We start from the raw sequence: 18054 nt of genomic DNA on the forward strand, positions 1-18054 counted from the left end.
CCAGCTCTTTGTCACCACAAAAAGAGCTGTTACAAATATTTTTATACATGTGGGTCCTTTCCCATTTGCATGATCTCTTTGGGATACAAACCTAGAAGTGGTATTGCTGGGTCAAAGGGTATATACATTTTTATGCCTTTTTGGACATAGTTCCCAATTGTTCTCCAGAAAGGTTGGATCAGTTCACAACTCCACCAACAATGCATTTATGTTCCAATTTTCCCACATCTTCTAGCATTTATCATTTTCCTGTTTTGTCATGTTAACGAATCTGATAGGTGTGATGTGGTACATCAGAGTTGTTTTGATTTGAATTTCTCTAATCCATAGAAATTTAGAACATGTTTTATATGTCTATAGATAGCTTTAATTTCTTCCTCTGAAAACTGCTTGTTCATATCCTTTGACCCTTTATCAATTGGGAAATGATTTGTACTCTTATAAATTTGACTCAGTTCTCTATATATTTTAGAAATGAGGCCTTTATCAGAAACACTAGTTGTAAAAATTCCCAGTTTTCTGCTTCCCTCCTAATATTGGTTGCATTGGCTTTGTTTATGCAAAACCTTTTCAATTTAATGTAATCACAGTTATCCACTTTTTATTTCATAGTGTTCTCTATCTTTTGTTTGGTCATAAATTTTTCCATTCTCCATAAATCTGACAGGTAAACTACTCCTTACTTTTCTAGTCTGCTTATATAGTATCAGTCTTTATATCTACATCCTGTACCCATTTTGACTTTATTTTGTTATACAGTGTAAGATGTTGTTCTATGCCTAGTTTCTGCCATACTATTTTCCAGTTTTCCCAGCAGTTTTTGTCAAATAGCGAGTTCTTATCCCAGAAGCAAGAGTCTTTGGGTTTATCAAACAGTAGATTACTACAGTTATTAACTACTGTGCCTTGTGTACCTAACCTATTCCACTGATCCACCACTCTATTTCTTAGCCAGTACCAAGTAGTTTTGGTGTTTTGCTGCTTTATAAAACAATTTAAAATCTGGTATGGCTTGGCCACCTTCCCTAGCAGAAAAGATAATTATTTCAAACAATTCACACTCTGTATAGCAAGATAAAACAATTGCTAGCTACATGTGATAACTCTCCCAATTCTATATTGGCTAGAATGCCATTAGAAGGATTTGTTTCCCCCAGAAAAACAAAAGGAATAAAATACAAGAGCAGCAAAAGTTCACACCCAAAGGAGAGGTTGAGTAATTTATCTCAAAGTGAGGTCTTGTTTATCTCAAAGTGAGATCTTGTTCAATTTAAGGTAACCTTTATATTTTTAGTAATACATGACAGATGAACACTGAATTTATTCAGTTCTGTTAAATTTAGATTAATAATAGAAATAGTTCAATTCAACAAGCTTTTATTTATGCTGCTTAGGTACCAACATCATGCTATGTGCTAGGGATTGAAAGACCAAAAAATTGAAATAGTTCTTGATTTAAAAAGCTTACATTCTATATTTCTTATACAACTAAGAAAATGTGGTTTCCTTAAATAGAATGACTGAAGGAAAGACAAACCTAACAATTTTAACATTAAATGAGAAAAGGTCAAAGGGTAGATTAAAATGCAGAGTCCAATAATATCTGGTTTAAATCACTTTCAATTCAAAGAAGTATAAAGAGACTGAAAGCAAAAAACTGGTCTCAAATTGATCATGCCCCTATCAAATCAGAAAAAGTGATAGGGGCATTAATGGTTTCAGATAAGGTTGAATTTAGACCAAAAAACATTAAAGAGGCAAAAAAGGACATTATATTATGCTAAAAGTTTCTACACTAAATGAGAATATATCTTTTAAAAATACATACACATATAATAATTGTACAGCACAATCCACACAAGAAAACCCCACACAGACTTATAATAAGAAAAAAATGGTATAACTAGGTCCTGATTAATGTGAACAATGAATCCCATGAAATGGTTGCATTATTTGAATTTGTACTTCTTGAAGTTGTAATTATATGTACTATATGGTAATAGGTTATAGCTCAAGGAAATCCAATGAAAATTCAAACACAACCACTTCATGAAATTCATTATTCATACTAATCAGGATATAGCTATAATAGCAGGACATTTTCACACTGCACATTTGATAAGATAAAATTGTCAGAAATATATTTTAAAAAGTAATAACGAGAGACAGAGAGATAGAGCTAATAAAAATAGAGAAAACTCAATAAAAAAAGCAAAAATTATATCTTTTTCCAGACATTCATGCATCTTAAGTAAAACTTAGTCACGTGCCCTAGTGCAAATGTACAAGGAAATATAGAAAAGCAGAGACTCTGTACACTTAGATAACATAATTCAACAAAACCAAATATTAAATAATGATGCAATAAGTAAATGGTGTTGATTCATAGGAAAACAGCAACAAAAAACTTGTTTTATGACTGAAAGAGGAAATTATTTTTTAAATATCAAATTATTTTTTAAATATCAAATTATATACAAACATCTACCCTGATTGTAGAGTGGCAGTGATCCTTGATTTTCAATGTTATGACAAAAGGAATGTAGGCTTTAGCAGGTTCTACCATATTAGGAAGGCTTTGCCTATGGTCCTGGAAACAGACCAAGTTGTTTTTCCATTGCCCAGCCCAACTAAGTATAATGGGACTCCTAGAAAGTAGGTTGGTCATTTGGTGATGAATTCTTTTGACGTGGGAGCTAATGAAACAAAGATAGTTATCTAAAGGAGAGGAGGGTACCAAAGGCTTGGAAAAATCTTGATTCTGGCCTTGATTCTGACTCTTGACCTGGCCCACTCTTCCCTCCCCAAAAGCAACTGAAAAAATATCAATAGTGACAGGCCCATATTCTTACTTTTCCATCTCTCAAAAATTTTCACAAGAAAATTCTACACATCCTTGATGAAGGTTTGAGAGAGGAACCAGAAAGCTATCTCCAGTGATATTCTACAGCAGACCACATCCTTACAGTCAAACAATTTACTGAAAGGTATACTAAATACTAGACCCACTGTACTCACTCTTTGTCATTATAAAAAACCACTTGATTTAGAAGAGCAAAACACAACCTTATAGCTTCTTTTCTGAATAAGGTATCTCCAGTGCATTTGTCAAAATCACACATGGTTTCTTGAAAAGTTTAACAGAAAAAATTTTGTTTAATGATTCCTTGATTATCAATATAAAATATACAAACCACAAAACAGGATGTTCCAGACCAAGGTGTTTGCCATTATCATAGTGTATATCCAATATAGAGTCTAAAAGGAAGAGGAATTTCCTATATCTGGCAAGGCATCCTAGATACTTTTATTTGTAGATCACATTGTACTACCTGCATCAAGTCCCAGAACACTTAAATGTATATGAGACCTACAATCATCTTTTTAAAAAAAATTTATTTATTTAGGTTTTCAACATTCATTTCCACAAAATTTTGGGTTCCAAATTTTCTCCCCATTTATCCCCTCCCCCCATCCCAAAACACCCAGCATTCTAATTGCCCCTATCACCAATCTGCCCTCTCTTCTAACATCCCTCCCTTCCCTTATCCCCATCTTCTCTTTTGTCCTGTAGGGCAAGATAACTTTCTATACCCCATTACCTGTATTTCTTATTTCCTAGTTGCAAGAACAGTACTCAGCAATTGTTCCTAAAACTTTGAGTTCCAACTTCTCTTTACCCCACCCTCCCCACCCATTCCCTTTGGGAAGGCAAGCAATTCAATATAGGCCATATCTGTGTAGTTTTGCAAATGACTTCCATAATAGTCGTGTTGTGTAAGATTAACTGTATTTCCCTTCATCCTATCCTGCCCCCCCCATTGCTTCTATTCTCTTTTGATTCTGTCCCTCTCCAAGTGTTGACTTCAAATTGCTCCCTCCTCCCACTGCCCTCCCTTCCACCATCCCCCCCACCCTGCTTATCCCTTTCTCTCCCATTTTCCTGTATTGTAAGATAGGTTTTCATACCAAAATGAGTGTGCATTTTATTCCTTCCTTTAGTCAAATGTGACGAGAGTAAGCTTCATGTTTTTTCTCTCACCTCCCCTCTTTTTCCCTCCACTGAAAAATCTTTTACTTTCCTCTTTTATGAGAGATAATTTGCCCCATTCCACCTCTCCCTTTCTCCTCCCAATATATTTCTCTCTCACTGCTTAATTTCATTTTTTTAAGATATGATCCCATCTTATTCAATTCCCCCTGTACTCTGTGTGTGTGTGTGTGTGTGTGTGTGTGTGTGTGTGTGTGTAATCCCACCACCTACCCAGATACTGAAAAAAGTTTCAAGAGTTACAAATATTGTCTTTCCATGTAGGAATGTAAACAGTTCAACTTTAGTAAGTCCCTTATGATTTCTCTTTGCTGTTTACCTTTTCATACTTCTCTTGATTCTTGTGTTTGAAGGTCAAATTTTCTTTTCAGCTCTGGTCTTTTCATCAAGAATGCTTGAAAGTCCTTGATTTCATTGAAAGACCATTTCCCCCCCTGAAGTATTATACTCAGTTTTGCTGGGTAGGTGATTCTTGGTTTTAGTCCTAGTTCCTTTGACTTCTGGAATATCATATTCCATGCCCTTTGACCCCTTAATGTAGAAGCTGCTAGATCTTGTGTTATCCTGATTGTATTTCCACAATACTTGAATTGTTTCTTTCTAGCTGCTTGCAATATTTTCTCCTTGGCCTGGGAACTCTGGAATTTGGCCACAATGTTCCTAGGAGTTTCTCTTTTTGGATCTCTTTCAGGAGGTGATCAGTGGATTCTTTCAATATTTATTTTGCCCCCTGGTTCTAGAATATCAGGGCAGTTTTCCTTGATAATTTCATGAAAGATGATGTCTAGGCTCTTTTTTGGATCATGGCTTTCAGGTAGGCCCATAATTTTTAAATTGTCTCTCCTGGATCTATTTTCCAGGTCAGTTGTTTTTCCAATGAGATATTTCACATTATCTTCCATGTTTTCATTCTTTTGGTTTTGTTTTGTGTTTTCTTGGTTTCTCATAAAGTCATTAGCCTCCATCTGTTCCATTCTAATTTTGAAAGAACTATTTTTCTTCAGTGAGCTTTTGAATCTCCTTTTCCATTTGGCTAATTCTGCTTTTTAAAGCGTTCTTCTCCTCATTGGCTTTTTGACCCTCTTTTTGAGTTAGCCTATTTTTCAAGGTGTTATTTTCTTCAGCATTTTTTTGGGTCTCCTTTAGCAAGGTGTTGACCTGCTTTTCATGCTTTTCTTGCATCTCTCTCATTTCTCTTCCCAGTTTTTCCTCCACCTCTCTTACTTGATTTTCAAAATCCTTTTTGAGCTCTTCCATGGTCTGAGATCATTAAATATTTATTTTGGATGTTTGAGATACAGAAGCCTTGACTTTTATGTCTTTCCCTGATGTTAAGCATTGTTCTTCCTCATCTGAAAGGATGGGAGGAGATATCTGTTCACCAAGAAAGTAACCTTCTATGGTCTTATTTTTTCCCCTTTTTTGGGCATTTTCCCAACCAGTTACTTACTTACTTTGGTCCTTTGTTAAGAGTAGGGTATACTCTGGGAATCTGTAAGATGTCAGTTCCTCCAAGGTGGCACAATCAAGCATGTATACTAGTCTGGGAGCAGATAGAGATTTTTGTGCCCAGAATCTTAACAGAGTTTCCTCTCCACAGCCACCTGGCCTCCATGTCCACCAAGTTAGCACTGGGGGTGGGGGTGGGGGAGGTGGGATTCAGTCAGGCTGTGGGGGCAGAGACACCATTCAGTGTGAGACCAAGTCCAGCTCTCTTAGGGCCTCTACACAAGGCTGAGGTAATAATTAACTCCTCAGTGCCCCCAGGGGTTTTACGAACCAACAATGGATTCAGGCTGCTGAAGGGGCTGAAGTGGGAACCTCTGCTGCAAGACAATGTGGCCTCTGCAGCTGCTGCCTGAGGCCGGAGCTATGGGAAGGCCCTTCTCCCTTCCCAGCCAGCTGAAAAACCCCCATCACTCACCTTTGCTGCCTGTGGGTTGAGGGATCTTTGAACCTGCTGCTGCTAGGACTGGGGATTTGTGACTGGACGTTCCACCCCCAAAGGCTGTCCTCGAGCTGCCTCCTCTGCTAAGGTTGGGCTAGGCTCCTCTCCAAGTCCAGTGCAACAGACTTTTCCCATGGGCCTTTCAGGTCACCCTGGGCTGGAAATCTCCACTCTGTTATTCTCCACTTCTGCTGCTCCAAAATTTGTTGAGTGTCCCTCTCTACAGGTATTTTATGGGTTGTGTGGGGAGAGCCTGCATTTTTGTGTCTTTCTACTCCGCCATCTTGGCTCTACCCCTCTACAATCATCTTAAAGAAGGTCATTTAGTTCAATCCCTTCATTTTATAGATGAGGAAAGAAGCCTAGAAAGATTGAATGACTTGTCTAAGGTCACACAGGAAGGTACTGATAGTGGCAGTATTTGAATTCAATCTCCTAACTCCAAAATTATAACCTTTCTACTGTACCATATGGCCTCCATATCCATTGTTTCTAATAGCACAGTAGCATTTCATTCCTATTGCCTGAGGGCAGCTAGATAGCACAGTGGATAGAGTACTGGGCTTGGAATCAGGAGGACTCATCTTTATGAGTTCAAAGCTGGCCTCAGGTACTTAGTAGCTGTGTGATCATGGGCAGGTCACTTAACCCTGGGGGCTAATGAAATCACAAAGGTAGTATAGAAGCACAAGAAAAGAGGGCCCAAGGTAGAGCCTTGAGAGACATCTACAGTCAATAGATATGACCTGAATATAAAGATCCATCAAAGGATACTGAGAAGGAGTAGTGAGACTGCTACAGGAATTGGAAGAGATTAGTTTCACAGAAACCTTCCAAAAGCAGTGATGGACAGTATCCAAAGGTTGAACTCTCTTCAAGAAGGATGAGGACTGAAAAAGGGCTGTTAGATTTGGAAATCTGGAGATAACTGGTTAACTTTGGAAAGAGCAGTTTCAGTTAATGAGATTGGATTTCAGATTGAAAAGGAGAGTTAGAAGGCAAGAAGAGAAGATACCTAGTGACTTCCTCAGGGTTTTGTGGAGACGGTTGGAGATGTGGGATAATAGCTAGTAGGGATAATTAGATGAAGTGAAGCTTTTTTTAAGGATGGGGAAAAATATGTGCATATTTGAGAGAGTGGAGATGGTTGTGGGGGCAATTTACTAGAGATAGGAGAGAATGAGATCCAGGATGTCAAGGGGCACTTTCTAATGTGAGATGGGGTGAAGGAGAAGATAGTGATGGAAAGCATTTGAGTAATGTAGATGATGATGAGGAGAGACAGGGAGCTCCTGGTGAATGTCCTCAGCTTTCCCAGGGAAATAAGAGTTGAGATGCCCAGTTGAGTAGATGGAAGGAGGGGCTGTTGTGGGATGTTTGAGGAGAAACAAGAACCTTTGGAACAGTCCTTGTGTTGAATGGCACTTAGTAAGTGGAAATTGCTAAACAGCAAACTAATTAGAGAGTAATAAAATTTTTTCTTTGTTTATTCTTGTCTTCCTTAAGAGCACTTGGCTGATTTGCCTTGAAGGGATGATGGTAGGTCTCTATCTCCATTGCAGTTGTTTCCCAGAATAATGGCTGTAGGGGACAGACTAGTGACAGGGCCTCTGTCTCTGGGTTGCTACTTAAAGAAAAGAAGGAGATACATTTTTTCTTCTCTTCTGAGGCCCAACTGTAATAGAGTTTTGTTTTTTTGATTTGGTTTGGTTTTCTTGTCAAAGATATAATTATTGAGAAGCATTCAAAATATGAACTATGTTAATTAAATGTGAATTCAGCACTGCTTTAGGACATAAGTTCTATGTATACAGCCATCCACTCTCATGCACATAGACACAAAACACAAAAACACATTCATAGGATAATACAAATGGTAAGAATTTTCAAGTAGGTGAGAAAAAAATATACACATTCATTGAATTTTTAAATAATCTTTAATTGGAAGAGAGGTATAGGAAGAGAAAGAAAGATAATCTAAGTTATCCCATCTTTGCTTTCCTAATAGGGGTTGAAGCATGGGAGAGAGGAAACCTTAGAAGCAGGAAGTCAAGAATATAGGCCTGCCAGAGGCTCAGGAATGTCTAGGCAATACCCCTTCAAATTCATCTTCGAATCCTCTTCCACTCTAGATCACTGTAATAGTCAACCTCCTGGTTATCATCATATTCAGAGAGAATGCAAACCACTTGAGGGAAAAGACTTTCATTTTTGTCTCTGTATTGCCATTGCCTAGCACATAGAAGGCATTTATTTAATCAATGCTTGTTGACTGCCCGAGTAACATACATAGATTCCATAAGACATATGATATACTCATCAACAGCTTGGGGTTGGGAACAGTGTCTCTTTTTCCAACATGTGCCTCAAAGGGAAACATCTTTCTTTTCTGTTTTTGGTAGCACTCCTCCGGTTGAAATTGGCTATTTGAAGGCAAACTTTCACTCTCTATAGACATTGTCACACTGACAGTGAAGCTCACTTGAGTTGACTCTGATGACCCTTGGGCAAACACTCCCTAGGACAGTTAAATCCACAGCAGGGTCTCTGAGCAACTGGACAATCTCCTTACAACCCTAAACCTAGCAAATGACAACAAATACCACAAGGACCAATCTTTCTTCATTATCTGCACACTGCTAATGGCATCTGACCTGAGTCCTTTCTTATAACTCCATGTGCTCTGATTAAGAATAACTAGCTCAGAAGGACAGATGCTTTCTGAATACAGGAATAGGAATTGAGTGTGCCCCAAAATGTATGTGCTACTACCCAAGTGAGAGCTATTCATATTATCATGACTGGGCAGCTTCTGTATTTGAGAAGATGGCTCCAACAAGGCTACTTGGTCAGATCGCTCCCTATGTCACATCCTACTTTTGGTCTTTGGTTTCTAGTGAGATCCCTGCCAATAGAATCCTATCTTTATTGTGACATCTGTAGTTAAAATGGCTTAGAGTATCGTGGCAAAGTAGTTGACAGCACTGGTCAAGAAGCAAGTATGGTATATGGAGGCACTACAGGAACCAGTGTGGGTTTGCTTGAATTTGTTCAGTAATAGGGAAATGAGAACTAGAAAAGTCTTGATATAAACTAATAAACTACTGAATTATAAGTAATCATGGCTGGAAGTCAGTTAACAAGCACTCATTAAGTTTTTGTTAAGTGCCAGGCCCTGTGCTAAGGTGAGAACATGAATACAAGCAGAAAGTCCTGTCCTCAAGAAGCTTACAATCTAATGGAGAAAGACAGCACAAAAAAGCTGAAAAGTGATGGGTGGGAAGAAATGGGGAAGTTGATCTCTTAACATTTCTTTCTCAATAGACAATAAACTTTCTTCCTAATCACTGATGCACCAGTAAGACTGATGGTTTCAATATCTCTGGAAAATCGTGGATGTTGTTGTTGTTTAGTTGATTAGTCATATCCAACCCTTCATGACCCCATTTGGGGTTTTCTTGGTAAAGATACGGGAGTGATTTAAACTGACTCAAACAGGGGTAAGTGACTAGCCCAAGTTCACATGACTAGTGAGTATTGGAGGCCACATTTGAACTCAGGTTCTCCTGACTCCAGGGCTGGCACTCTATCCATTGATAAATCAATAGGACCACTTTAATTTTATTCCTATTCTTCTCTGGTCATTTATTTGCTTTCATAGAACATAAGATCAAAGACCTAGAACTTGAAGGGGCCTCAGATACCATCTAGTTCAACTTCTCCATTTTACAGATGAGGAAACTGAGGCCAAAGGAACTTAAGTGAGTTGTCAAAGGTCATGCAGATATCAAGCATTGGAAGTCAGATTTGCAGCCTGGTCCTCTGTATACAGAGTCCGGGCAGCTTCAAATGTCCTGTGCTGCCATTATGTATGTCTGCAACAAGCAGGCTCCCTGGTCGCATATCTTTATTTTTTAAGACTCATGGATCCACAAAACACTTTTTTTTGGTTCTAAAGAATGTTACATTATATTGAATATTCATTGTTAGGTACATTCTTTTTTAGGTATAGAATGGCCTAGATAAGAACTTCTTAATCTGAAGATCATGAACTTCTTTTGGACATTTTGCTTGCTGAATTTCAAGATAATTGATTTCCTTTGTAATTCTATTTATTTTATTTTACGCATTTAGAACATAATTCAGAGAAGGGGTCCATAGCTTTCACTAGACTGTCAAAGTCACTACAGTTCTTTTTGCTATTCTAAAACTCTCACTTTATAGGCAAGCAACTTAATGGTCATGAATTAAATAAGCTTTTTAAATGTATAAATATAATCCTTTGAAAATAAAATCCAGATGTTAAAAAGTTGCTTACCTGAAAGAAGCATAATACCTAGCTCTACCATTTATTTTGACACATTCAAAGGTTGTGTTACCAGGGTATTAGCTGAAGTGCTGAGAACCAAGTCTGCTTAAAGTTCAGAGAGAAATGAAGAATAAGGTTCACCTCACAGAAGTAGTATCATCATTCATGGTTTCTGAACAGATACTCACACAGTCTCATACCAATGAAGACTTTTTGCGTTTAAATACCAGTTGAACTGGTTACAACACTGCACACAGGCTACCATGATCTTCAAGGGATAAAGGAGGTGACACTGCCTCTCCCTTGGGTGTGTAAAGAGTTGGCCTTTTGCAACAGCATTAAGAATTAGAAGGCTAAAATTGCTAGGGTTGGATGGAATCAGGGCTACGATTGCTAGGGATGGATGTCATCATGATCTGAGACTACCACAGCCTGCACAGCTAAAGGGGAAGACCTAGAGAAATATGGAGATAGTATTCTTCCATTAGGAGACAGAAGTGACTAATAGTACTTGACATATATTATACATATATGCATATATAGGATTGTGAAGTCTGGGGATATATAATCTTTATACTTTTAAGAATCTATGATTTCATTGGTGTGGATAGTCTTCACACCAATTTTTAGTACATGAACTTTGAGAGTTTCTTGGCCAAAAAATTCATTACCTGTGGCTAACCTGGTGGTAAGCCTCTCTGAAATAAGCTAGGCTGGTCCTGTGTACCAAAGTCAAAGTCATCAGGAACATAGAATATGTACACATACACATAGATACACAGAGTATGAAACAGTAGAGAAAAGGCTGGCCTGAGTCAAGAAGGCTTAGATCCAATATTTGCCTTTGATGTATACTAGTAGTATGACACTGGGCAAGTCACCTAACTGCTCCAGGCAATTTTCTATGACTACATATGTTATAGAATAAGTGTCAATCTGCATTGATTGAAGGGAGTTTCCTCATGGGGGAATTCCTTGCACTTATCAAATCACAAGTCTGTTCCAAAATGTGTGTGTAAATACACTTATTGGGAGCAGTGGAGGGGAGGAAGAGGAGAGAGAGAGAGAGGGGGGTAATGGATGGGGTACTAGATCTGGAACCAGGAAGACCTGAGCTCAAATTTGATTGCACACACTTATTATTTGTGTGATCTTGGGCAAGTCACTTAACCACTGTTTGCTTCAGTGTCCTCATCTGTAAAAGAAGGATAATAACAGCACCTGGCTCCCACACTTGCTGTGATGATCAAATAAGATAATATTTGCTAAGGGCTTTGCAAAACTGAAAGCACTACATAAATGTTAGCATTATTATTACTATATAACGAACACATTAGAGAAAGAGTGGCCTAGTGGGCACAAGGCAAGTCTCCGAGTCCTAGGAAAGTTACTTAATGTCTCAGGGCCCCAGGCAACACTCTAGACTTAAGTTTTAGATTAAGTCATTGGAGTTTCCATAATGGGAGTTCCCTACATCAATAAAATCAAAAGTCCAGACCAAAAAATTCCATATGACCTACATGTTAGACGTGTGTGCGTGCACAGACCTTTTCTTAGACTCTCTGGGATATATGTATGTATGTGTATATATGCATGTGTGCATGTAAATATTTATGTGTCTATACATATATATCTGTATTATTACACAGATCTTTTGGAGATAAATAACAGTAATTGAAGGTTGACTGGATCTTTGATCTCAGTGATGTGAATACGCCCCCCAGTGGTTAAAGTTCCAACTCACTCATGCCTTTTCAATTCTGGGGCAGCTAGGTGGCACAACAGATGGAACACAGGCCTAGAGTCAAAAACCAAATTTCAAATCCAGCTTTAGTCACAGCTATGTGACCCCGGGCAAATCACTTTAATCCCGTTTGCCTTGGTTTCATCTATCAAATGATATAATAATAGCACACCTATCTGCTGGGGCTACCGTGAGAATCAAAGAGATAATTGTAAATATTGGTACAGTGCCTGGAGCATAGCAGGCACAATCTAAATGTTATTTATTATTATTTTCATCCTATGTGATTCTTGTTCATATTCTCCAATAAATCCTCCTCACCATGGTACGGAAGTGACCTTTTTTTTTTTTTGTCTGTGACTATAGGGCACAAACTTTGGCCAGTTCTGCCAAGGCAGAAAGGCTTTAAGTACTGCTTGGTTCCAGAGGCAGATGTATCCCGTGTCTGCCTGAGAACCAGCCTAGCTCTTCACTAGCAGGGTGGCCATGTGGTGATGGTTTTCTAGGCTGGTGCAACTCATGAACAAAAAGGCATGATCTCAAAAGCTTGTGCTACTGAGTACAGGATATCCTTAGATAATGGTATAACCAGATAATTCATTCTACAAAGAGGCCCTTTATATATCAAGTGTGAAAATTGTGGATTCATTTAAACAGAGTAACTGCCAGTAGCTAGCTATCCAAACTCATTTTCCAGATGGACAAACTGTGTTGACATAAAAAAAGTCAATTTGACTCCGAGACTGATGGTGGTTGAGAATGAGGAAAAGTTCTTTATTTGCACGTTTTAGCTTTGATTCCTCTCTTTGATTATGTCCTGAATCTGAGAATAAAAAGGAAAAAAACAAGTTTCTTTTTTCTTTTTCTACTTGTAATTACTACATAACATATTACTACCACTGGATTATGACTGTTTTAATGATTATTTCTGTACACAGGTGTATCTATGCCCTGAAATACTAGAAGTAGAACATGAAGAGATAAAGGATATAATTGAGGGCTATTTTTCACACAATTCTTTTGTCTGCTTTATGGGGAAGCTCCAGCTTTTCTGAGATAGTGGGGTATAGAAGGTTGGATCTGTAGTCAAATCCTGGCTTTTGCTGCCAATTATTAACAATGTGACCTTGAACAAGTTACTTAACCCTTCTGGGCCTTAGTTTATGTAACTGTCCTAGAAGAGCTAGAACTTTTCCTTGAAGGGTCCATTCCTGCACCAATTCCAGTACCAGATCTATAAGCATATGATTGCTATATCATATTTGATAACCATAGGCTAAAAAAAGTTCATTCTGATCTTGAGAACCATTGCTGCCATTTTGGTATGGTCTTGTGTACTGATTATGAGTAAAAGGTTGGTTATAACATGGAAACTGAACCTGGATCATGTGACTCAGGATGGTGTAGACTGCTGGTTCCTACTGCAGAGGTTGAGTGCCATCACTATGCAGAAGTATGAAGTAATCCAGGGCCCATAAATTTCCGACCCTCATACAGATACATATATACAGGTTATACAGGGCTATTCCAGCTATGGCTCATTTTTCTACATTCATCTGCTGTTGACATAGTAGTGTCTAGAAGATATATATATCACACTCACACACACACAGACAAACACACAAACACACACACGCCTCAAAATATTGCCAGATTGTCCTTAACTCCCTTCTCACTTTTACCTCAAAACATCTGTGTCTTCACACTAATCCTATCTTTCCTTCTCATCTCAGCACAAGTCTGTTTTCCCTTGACCTTTCCTTTTGTGTATTAGAGTTTCTTGAGTCTGTCTTGAGTACTCCCCTTGGTTTTCATGATTTTATACTGTTCTCCATTTTGGTTCTTTCTTTACTGGCTCCAAGTCCTATTCTCATGCTCTAAATATAGGTATAACCCAAGGCCTGAAGTCAGGAAGATCAATTTTCCCTGAGTTCAACTTTGGCTTCAGATACTTAACTAGCTATGTGACCCTGGGCAAGTCACTTAACCTTGTTTGCCTCAGTTTCCTCACCTGGAAAATGAGCTGGAGAAGGAATGGCAAACCACTCCAGTATCTTTGCCAAGAAAAACCCAAATGGGGTCATGGAGAGTTTGAAATAACTGAACAACAAAGCTGAATATTCTCTTCACACTCCTTTCCTAGGAGTTCTACCTCAAGTCTGCTCTCTTTCAAGAGATCCAGTTATTAACTTCATGAATTTTACATATTCTGCTATCACCCCACATTTAAAACATCTAAGCTGAATTCATTATCTTTTCCCCAAAAAAGGCTACTATTGTCCAAAGTCAAACCCTTCCATTTTACAGCTAAGGAAACTGAAGCTCAAAAAAAGTTAACTGCCCTGCTCAGTCACAGAACTAATCAGTGACAGAACTGACCCTAGAGTTTAGGTCAGTCAGGGGTAGGGAACATGTGGCCCTCTAGGTTCTCAAGTGTGGCCTTTTGATTAAATCCAAACTTCACAGAACAAATTCTTCTATTAAGGGGGACTGATTCTGTGAAGTCTGTATTCAGTCAAAGGGCCACACTTGAAGACTTAGAAAGTCACATGTGGCCTCGAGGCCACAGGTTCCTCACCCCTGGTAGGTTACCTGATTCCTAATCCGTTATTCTTTCCACTACTCCACACTGAAGCTAGGTTAGTACTTTTTTTGAGGACAGCAAATAAACTTGCTTCAGAGGGCGCTTCCAATTTTTTCACCTCACTGCATGTTTTAAGTTTTCCTAGTTCTATCACTTCCATTTGAATACACTTACCCTCAGTTAAAAAACTCGATTCCATTAATGAAATCTTCCCTTTCCCTTCTCTTCTCTCAATACTCAGTTCTAAGGTCCTTGGTTGATGTGAAGCTGCTCTAAAAATAAAGTTCTGTTTTCCTTTTGGTCTAATTCATACCTGCCACAGCAAAAAATACAAAGGGTCTTCAGGCTGTTCATATATTAAGTTTTCAGTGAGGCGCTAAGAGAGAGAAAGAAAGAACATAGAAGCTTGATGTTAGAGTTCTGAGCTAAGCTCATGGAGCCAGGGTACATTTGGTTACTTCTCTCTTTTACTAAGCCACAAATATCCAAACAGATTTTAAAAAATCAATATACTTCCTCTAAGTAAGTACATATACTTTCTAATTTCTGAGGTGAGGGTGAAAATATTTCCTAAAAAGAAGTCTTTTCAATGCAGCCCCTTATGCAAGCTTTCAGGGATTAATGGGAGGCTCCCTGGGGGGAAATCTGTCCTGGGTTTTGTTGGTCAGTCCCCTTTCTGCTTCGTTTCCTGGAGCACTTCCTGGTCTTTCTCATGACACAAAAACTCATAATCTCTTATCCCCAAACTCTAATCACCAACTTCTTCCCTGAAAGGAACTAACTTCTTAGAACCTGGAACCTGGTGGGAAAGACTACACAAACTAAGAAAATGATCATTCACTTCTGGAAGATGATGTAAGAGACATCTTTTAGAAAAAAGATCATCAAAATTTGGATTTATGTAGGACCTTCTGAGAAATTTTTGAAGTGCTCCACATTTAGTCATGAATATAAGATTCTTCCTCTTTAGATTCAAAGAGCAAAGGTCTGCCAGAACATAAAGGGAAACTTTCTTCACTAAGCCACTGAGGAACACTATAGGGATGAGTTCTTCGGAAGACTATTCTACCTAAGAGAATTCTACTTTAAAGAAGAGTTCATTTGGTTTTTCCTAACAGGAGTGAAAATTCCACTAATTCTAAGATTTCTAAGATAAAGATTTTCTCTCTTATTTGTTACATTTTAAAGCCTTTCATACTTTTTATCAATTGGGATAGTAAATTCTTTACTCCATATTATTTTTTCAGTGGGTTTTACGAAACCATGCTGACCTCAAACAAAAGGCATTGCATGTACATAATAAAGGTTATACATTAGTATCATTAACAGAAAGTGTACTAATCACAAAGAAGTTGAGGAAAAAATCCAAAGTATTTATAAACTTGAGAATCCAGTCTTGTAACTCCCCTTAAAGAATGTCACCATTAAAGATGCCTCCATACCCTCAAAGTCAACAATTTTATTATTTCAACAAAAACATAACCTTTAAACACATTTTAATCCAAAAGAATATAGATTAAGGGGTGGTCATTTAACTGATAATATATTTGTCTGTACTACTGTCCCTGTCCAGAATGCCCTTCCCCCTTCTCTACAATTTTTAAATTAAATCCTATCCATCTTTCAATTCAAAGTATAGCTTAAGTCCTAAATGTTCTTCCCAGTTTCTCAGCCTATAGGGGTTATAGATTACCCACCTCCCATTCATTTACTACCTAGTATTAATTATCCCAATTAGACCATGACTTGATAGCAGGGATTATACTCTGGATCCTCAGGCTAGCACAGTACCTTTAACACCAATAGGTGTTCAATAACTCTAATGAGATTTCCCCTCCACTGTTACTTAAAATTGGTGACACAGTATGACCCACCAGGTGAAAACTTGTATTTAAGTTAGTATGGAAGTCAGTTGATGAAGAATATGGAGAAATTCACCTGGAATATTTGCATAATGTTGTGCCTTTCCAAGTATTTCTCCGCTCTTTCAAAAGGATCCTGAGATGCCAAAGAAGCATTTGATTGTTGGCCACTTGACTCGAAAATGTCATCAGTGCCCAAAGTGAGATTTTGTAAAGAAGGTGGAAGACCACCTACCTGTAATGGAAGTTTAAGAAAGAATCCCTTCAATAAATCTCCGAACTGCAAGAACATCTAAAAGGGATAGGAAGCAGCACATGAGGAAGCCTAGTAATATTTACTATCATATTGTATTATGAAATGTTTGTGGCTGAAAACCTACATTTTCAAGGGAGATCCAACTCATCTTCAGTTAGGTGAAGAACTTTTTGTGGGGTAAGGCCACTGGATAAAACGATCTTATTTTTGGTATTTGACAGCAAGTTTAATCGTGTGTGCGTGTGTGTGTGTGTGTGTGCGTGTGTGCGTGTGTGCGTGTGTGTGTGTGTGTGTGCGTTGTACGGCTGGGTACTATGGGCATCGAGCTAATACACTCCCTTCTTCCTGGCCATCAGGACTCAAACCCAGGTCCCTCTACTCCCAACACTCTTTCCAATATACCCCCCAGCTTCTCATCTTCAAGACCGGAAAAGCGCAGTGAATTACAGCTAAAAAGCGTCCGATAAATATGTATTAGCTCGCTCGGCTCCCCCCAACCTCGTCCCCCCAAGACTGCCCAGTGGCACCCTGGAAATAAAATTATTTTGCCTCAAAATGTAAGAAGAAATACGCATCAACTGGGGTGGGGAGAGAATTGGAAGACCCCTCCATCTCTGTTTTCTTCTACTCCCCAAACTTCACATACCACCAACCTAGCTCGAAGGACCCCGCCTCCCCCCCCCCCCGTCTTCCCCTCCCCCCCCTTCTCCCCCCCCCACCGAAGCTTCTGCCCTCCTTTTCAACCCCAGATTGGAGGGGGCGGGGAAGAGAGGGGACGAGGCTGTCAGATGGTGGGTCACGTGGAACAAAACATCGGGCTTCATTCCTCCCACTCCCGGCAGCTTTCCGGAAGGAAGTGGGCGGGGCCATCACCTCCGGAAGTCTTACCTTGCAGTCTATTTGGGAGGCGATGCTCGATGGTACACTGCCGTCGTGTTGGCTGAGCTTGTCCAATTCATTTTCTTGGATGCTGAAGCTGCCAAAATCAATGTTGTTTTTCTCAATTTCTGATAGTTCTTCAGGCTTGATTTGGCTGACTACCTGTGTGTCTGACGGCACTTCCATTTTCTCTGTCGACCCCAAAACTCATGTCTCCCTCTCTGGACGCAGCTGAGCTAGTTTGTCTCCCGGAGCACACCGTAGCCAGGTGCCTGGAGGGCCGTGGTTGTTAGCCGCATCTTTGCGTCACGTCACGTGGTCTTTGTTGCCCTGTCAGACTCGCAGCCGCCGCTGCTGGGAAGAGAGCCTCCCAAGGCGGAGGGCGGAGCATGCGCAGTCCTTGCCTGAGTGCCCACTCTCT

General features: G+C 39.1%; 1 protein-coding gene across 4 annotated transcripts; it reads right to left on the minus strand.

Moving 5' to 3' along the window:
- Window positions 1-12799: 12799 nt before the first annotated feature.
- On the minus strand, window positions 12800-18001 carry TEX55 (testis expressed 55). Of its 4 annotated transcripts, none has more exons than XR_011967987.1 (4): window positions 17643-17909; window positions 16575-16733; window positions 14811-15012; window positions 12800-12875 (listed from the first exon to the last, which is right to left on the minus strand). XR_011967987.1 is itself a non-coding variant. In XM_072613939.1 (4 exons), exons 1-4 carry the CDS (start codon window positions 17817-17819, stop codon window positions 12840-12842), a joined length of 435 nt encoding a protein of 144 aa, XP_072470040.1. In that variant the 5' UTR covers window positions 17820-18001; the 3' UTR covers window positions 12800-12839. The 4 variants fall into 4 exon arrangements, 3 of the variants coding, with proteins under 3 accessions (XP_072470040.1, XP_072470041.1, XP_072470039.1); XM_072613939.1 differs by having other exon boundaries at window positions 14950-15012; window positions 17643-18001; XM_072613940.1 differs by lacking the exon at window positions 16575-16733 and adding an exon at window positions 16734-16790 and having other exon boundaries at window positions 14950-15012; window positions 17643-17910.
- Window positions 18002-18054: the final 53 nt, after the last annotated feature.

This window comes from Notamacropus eugenii, chromosome 5 (genome assembly GCF_028372415.1).
Source record: "Notamacropus eugenii isolate mMacEug1 chromosome 5, mMacEug1.pri_v2, whole genome shotgun sequence".
NCBI classification, from domain to species: Eukaryota; Metazoa; Chordata; class Mammalia; order Diprotodontia; family Macropodidae; genus Notamacropus; species Notamacropus eugenii.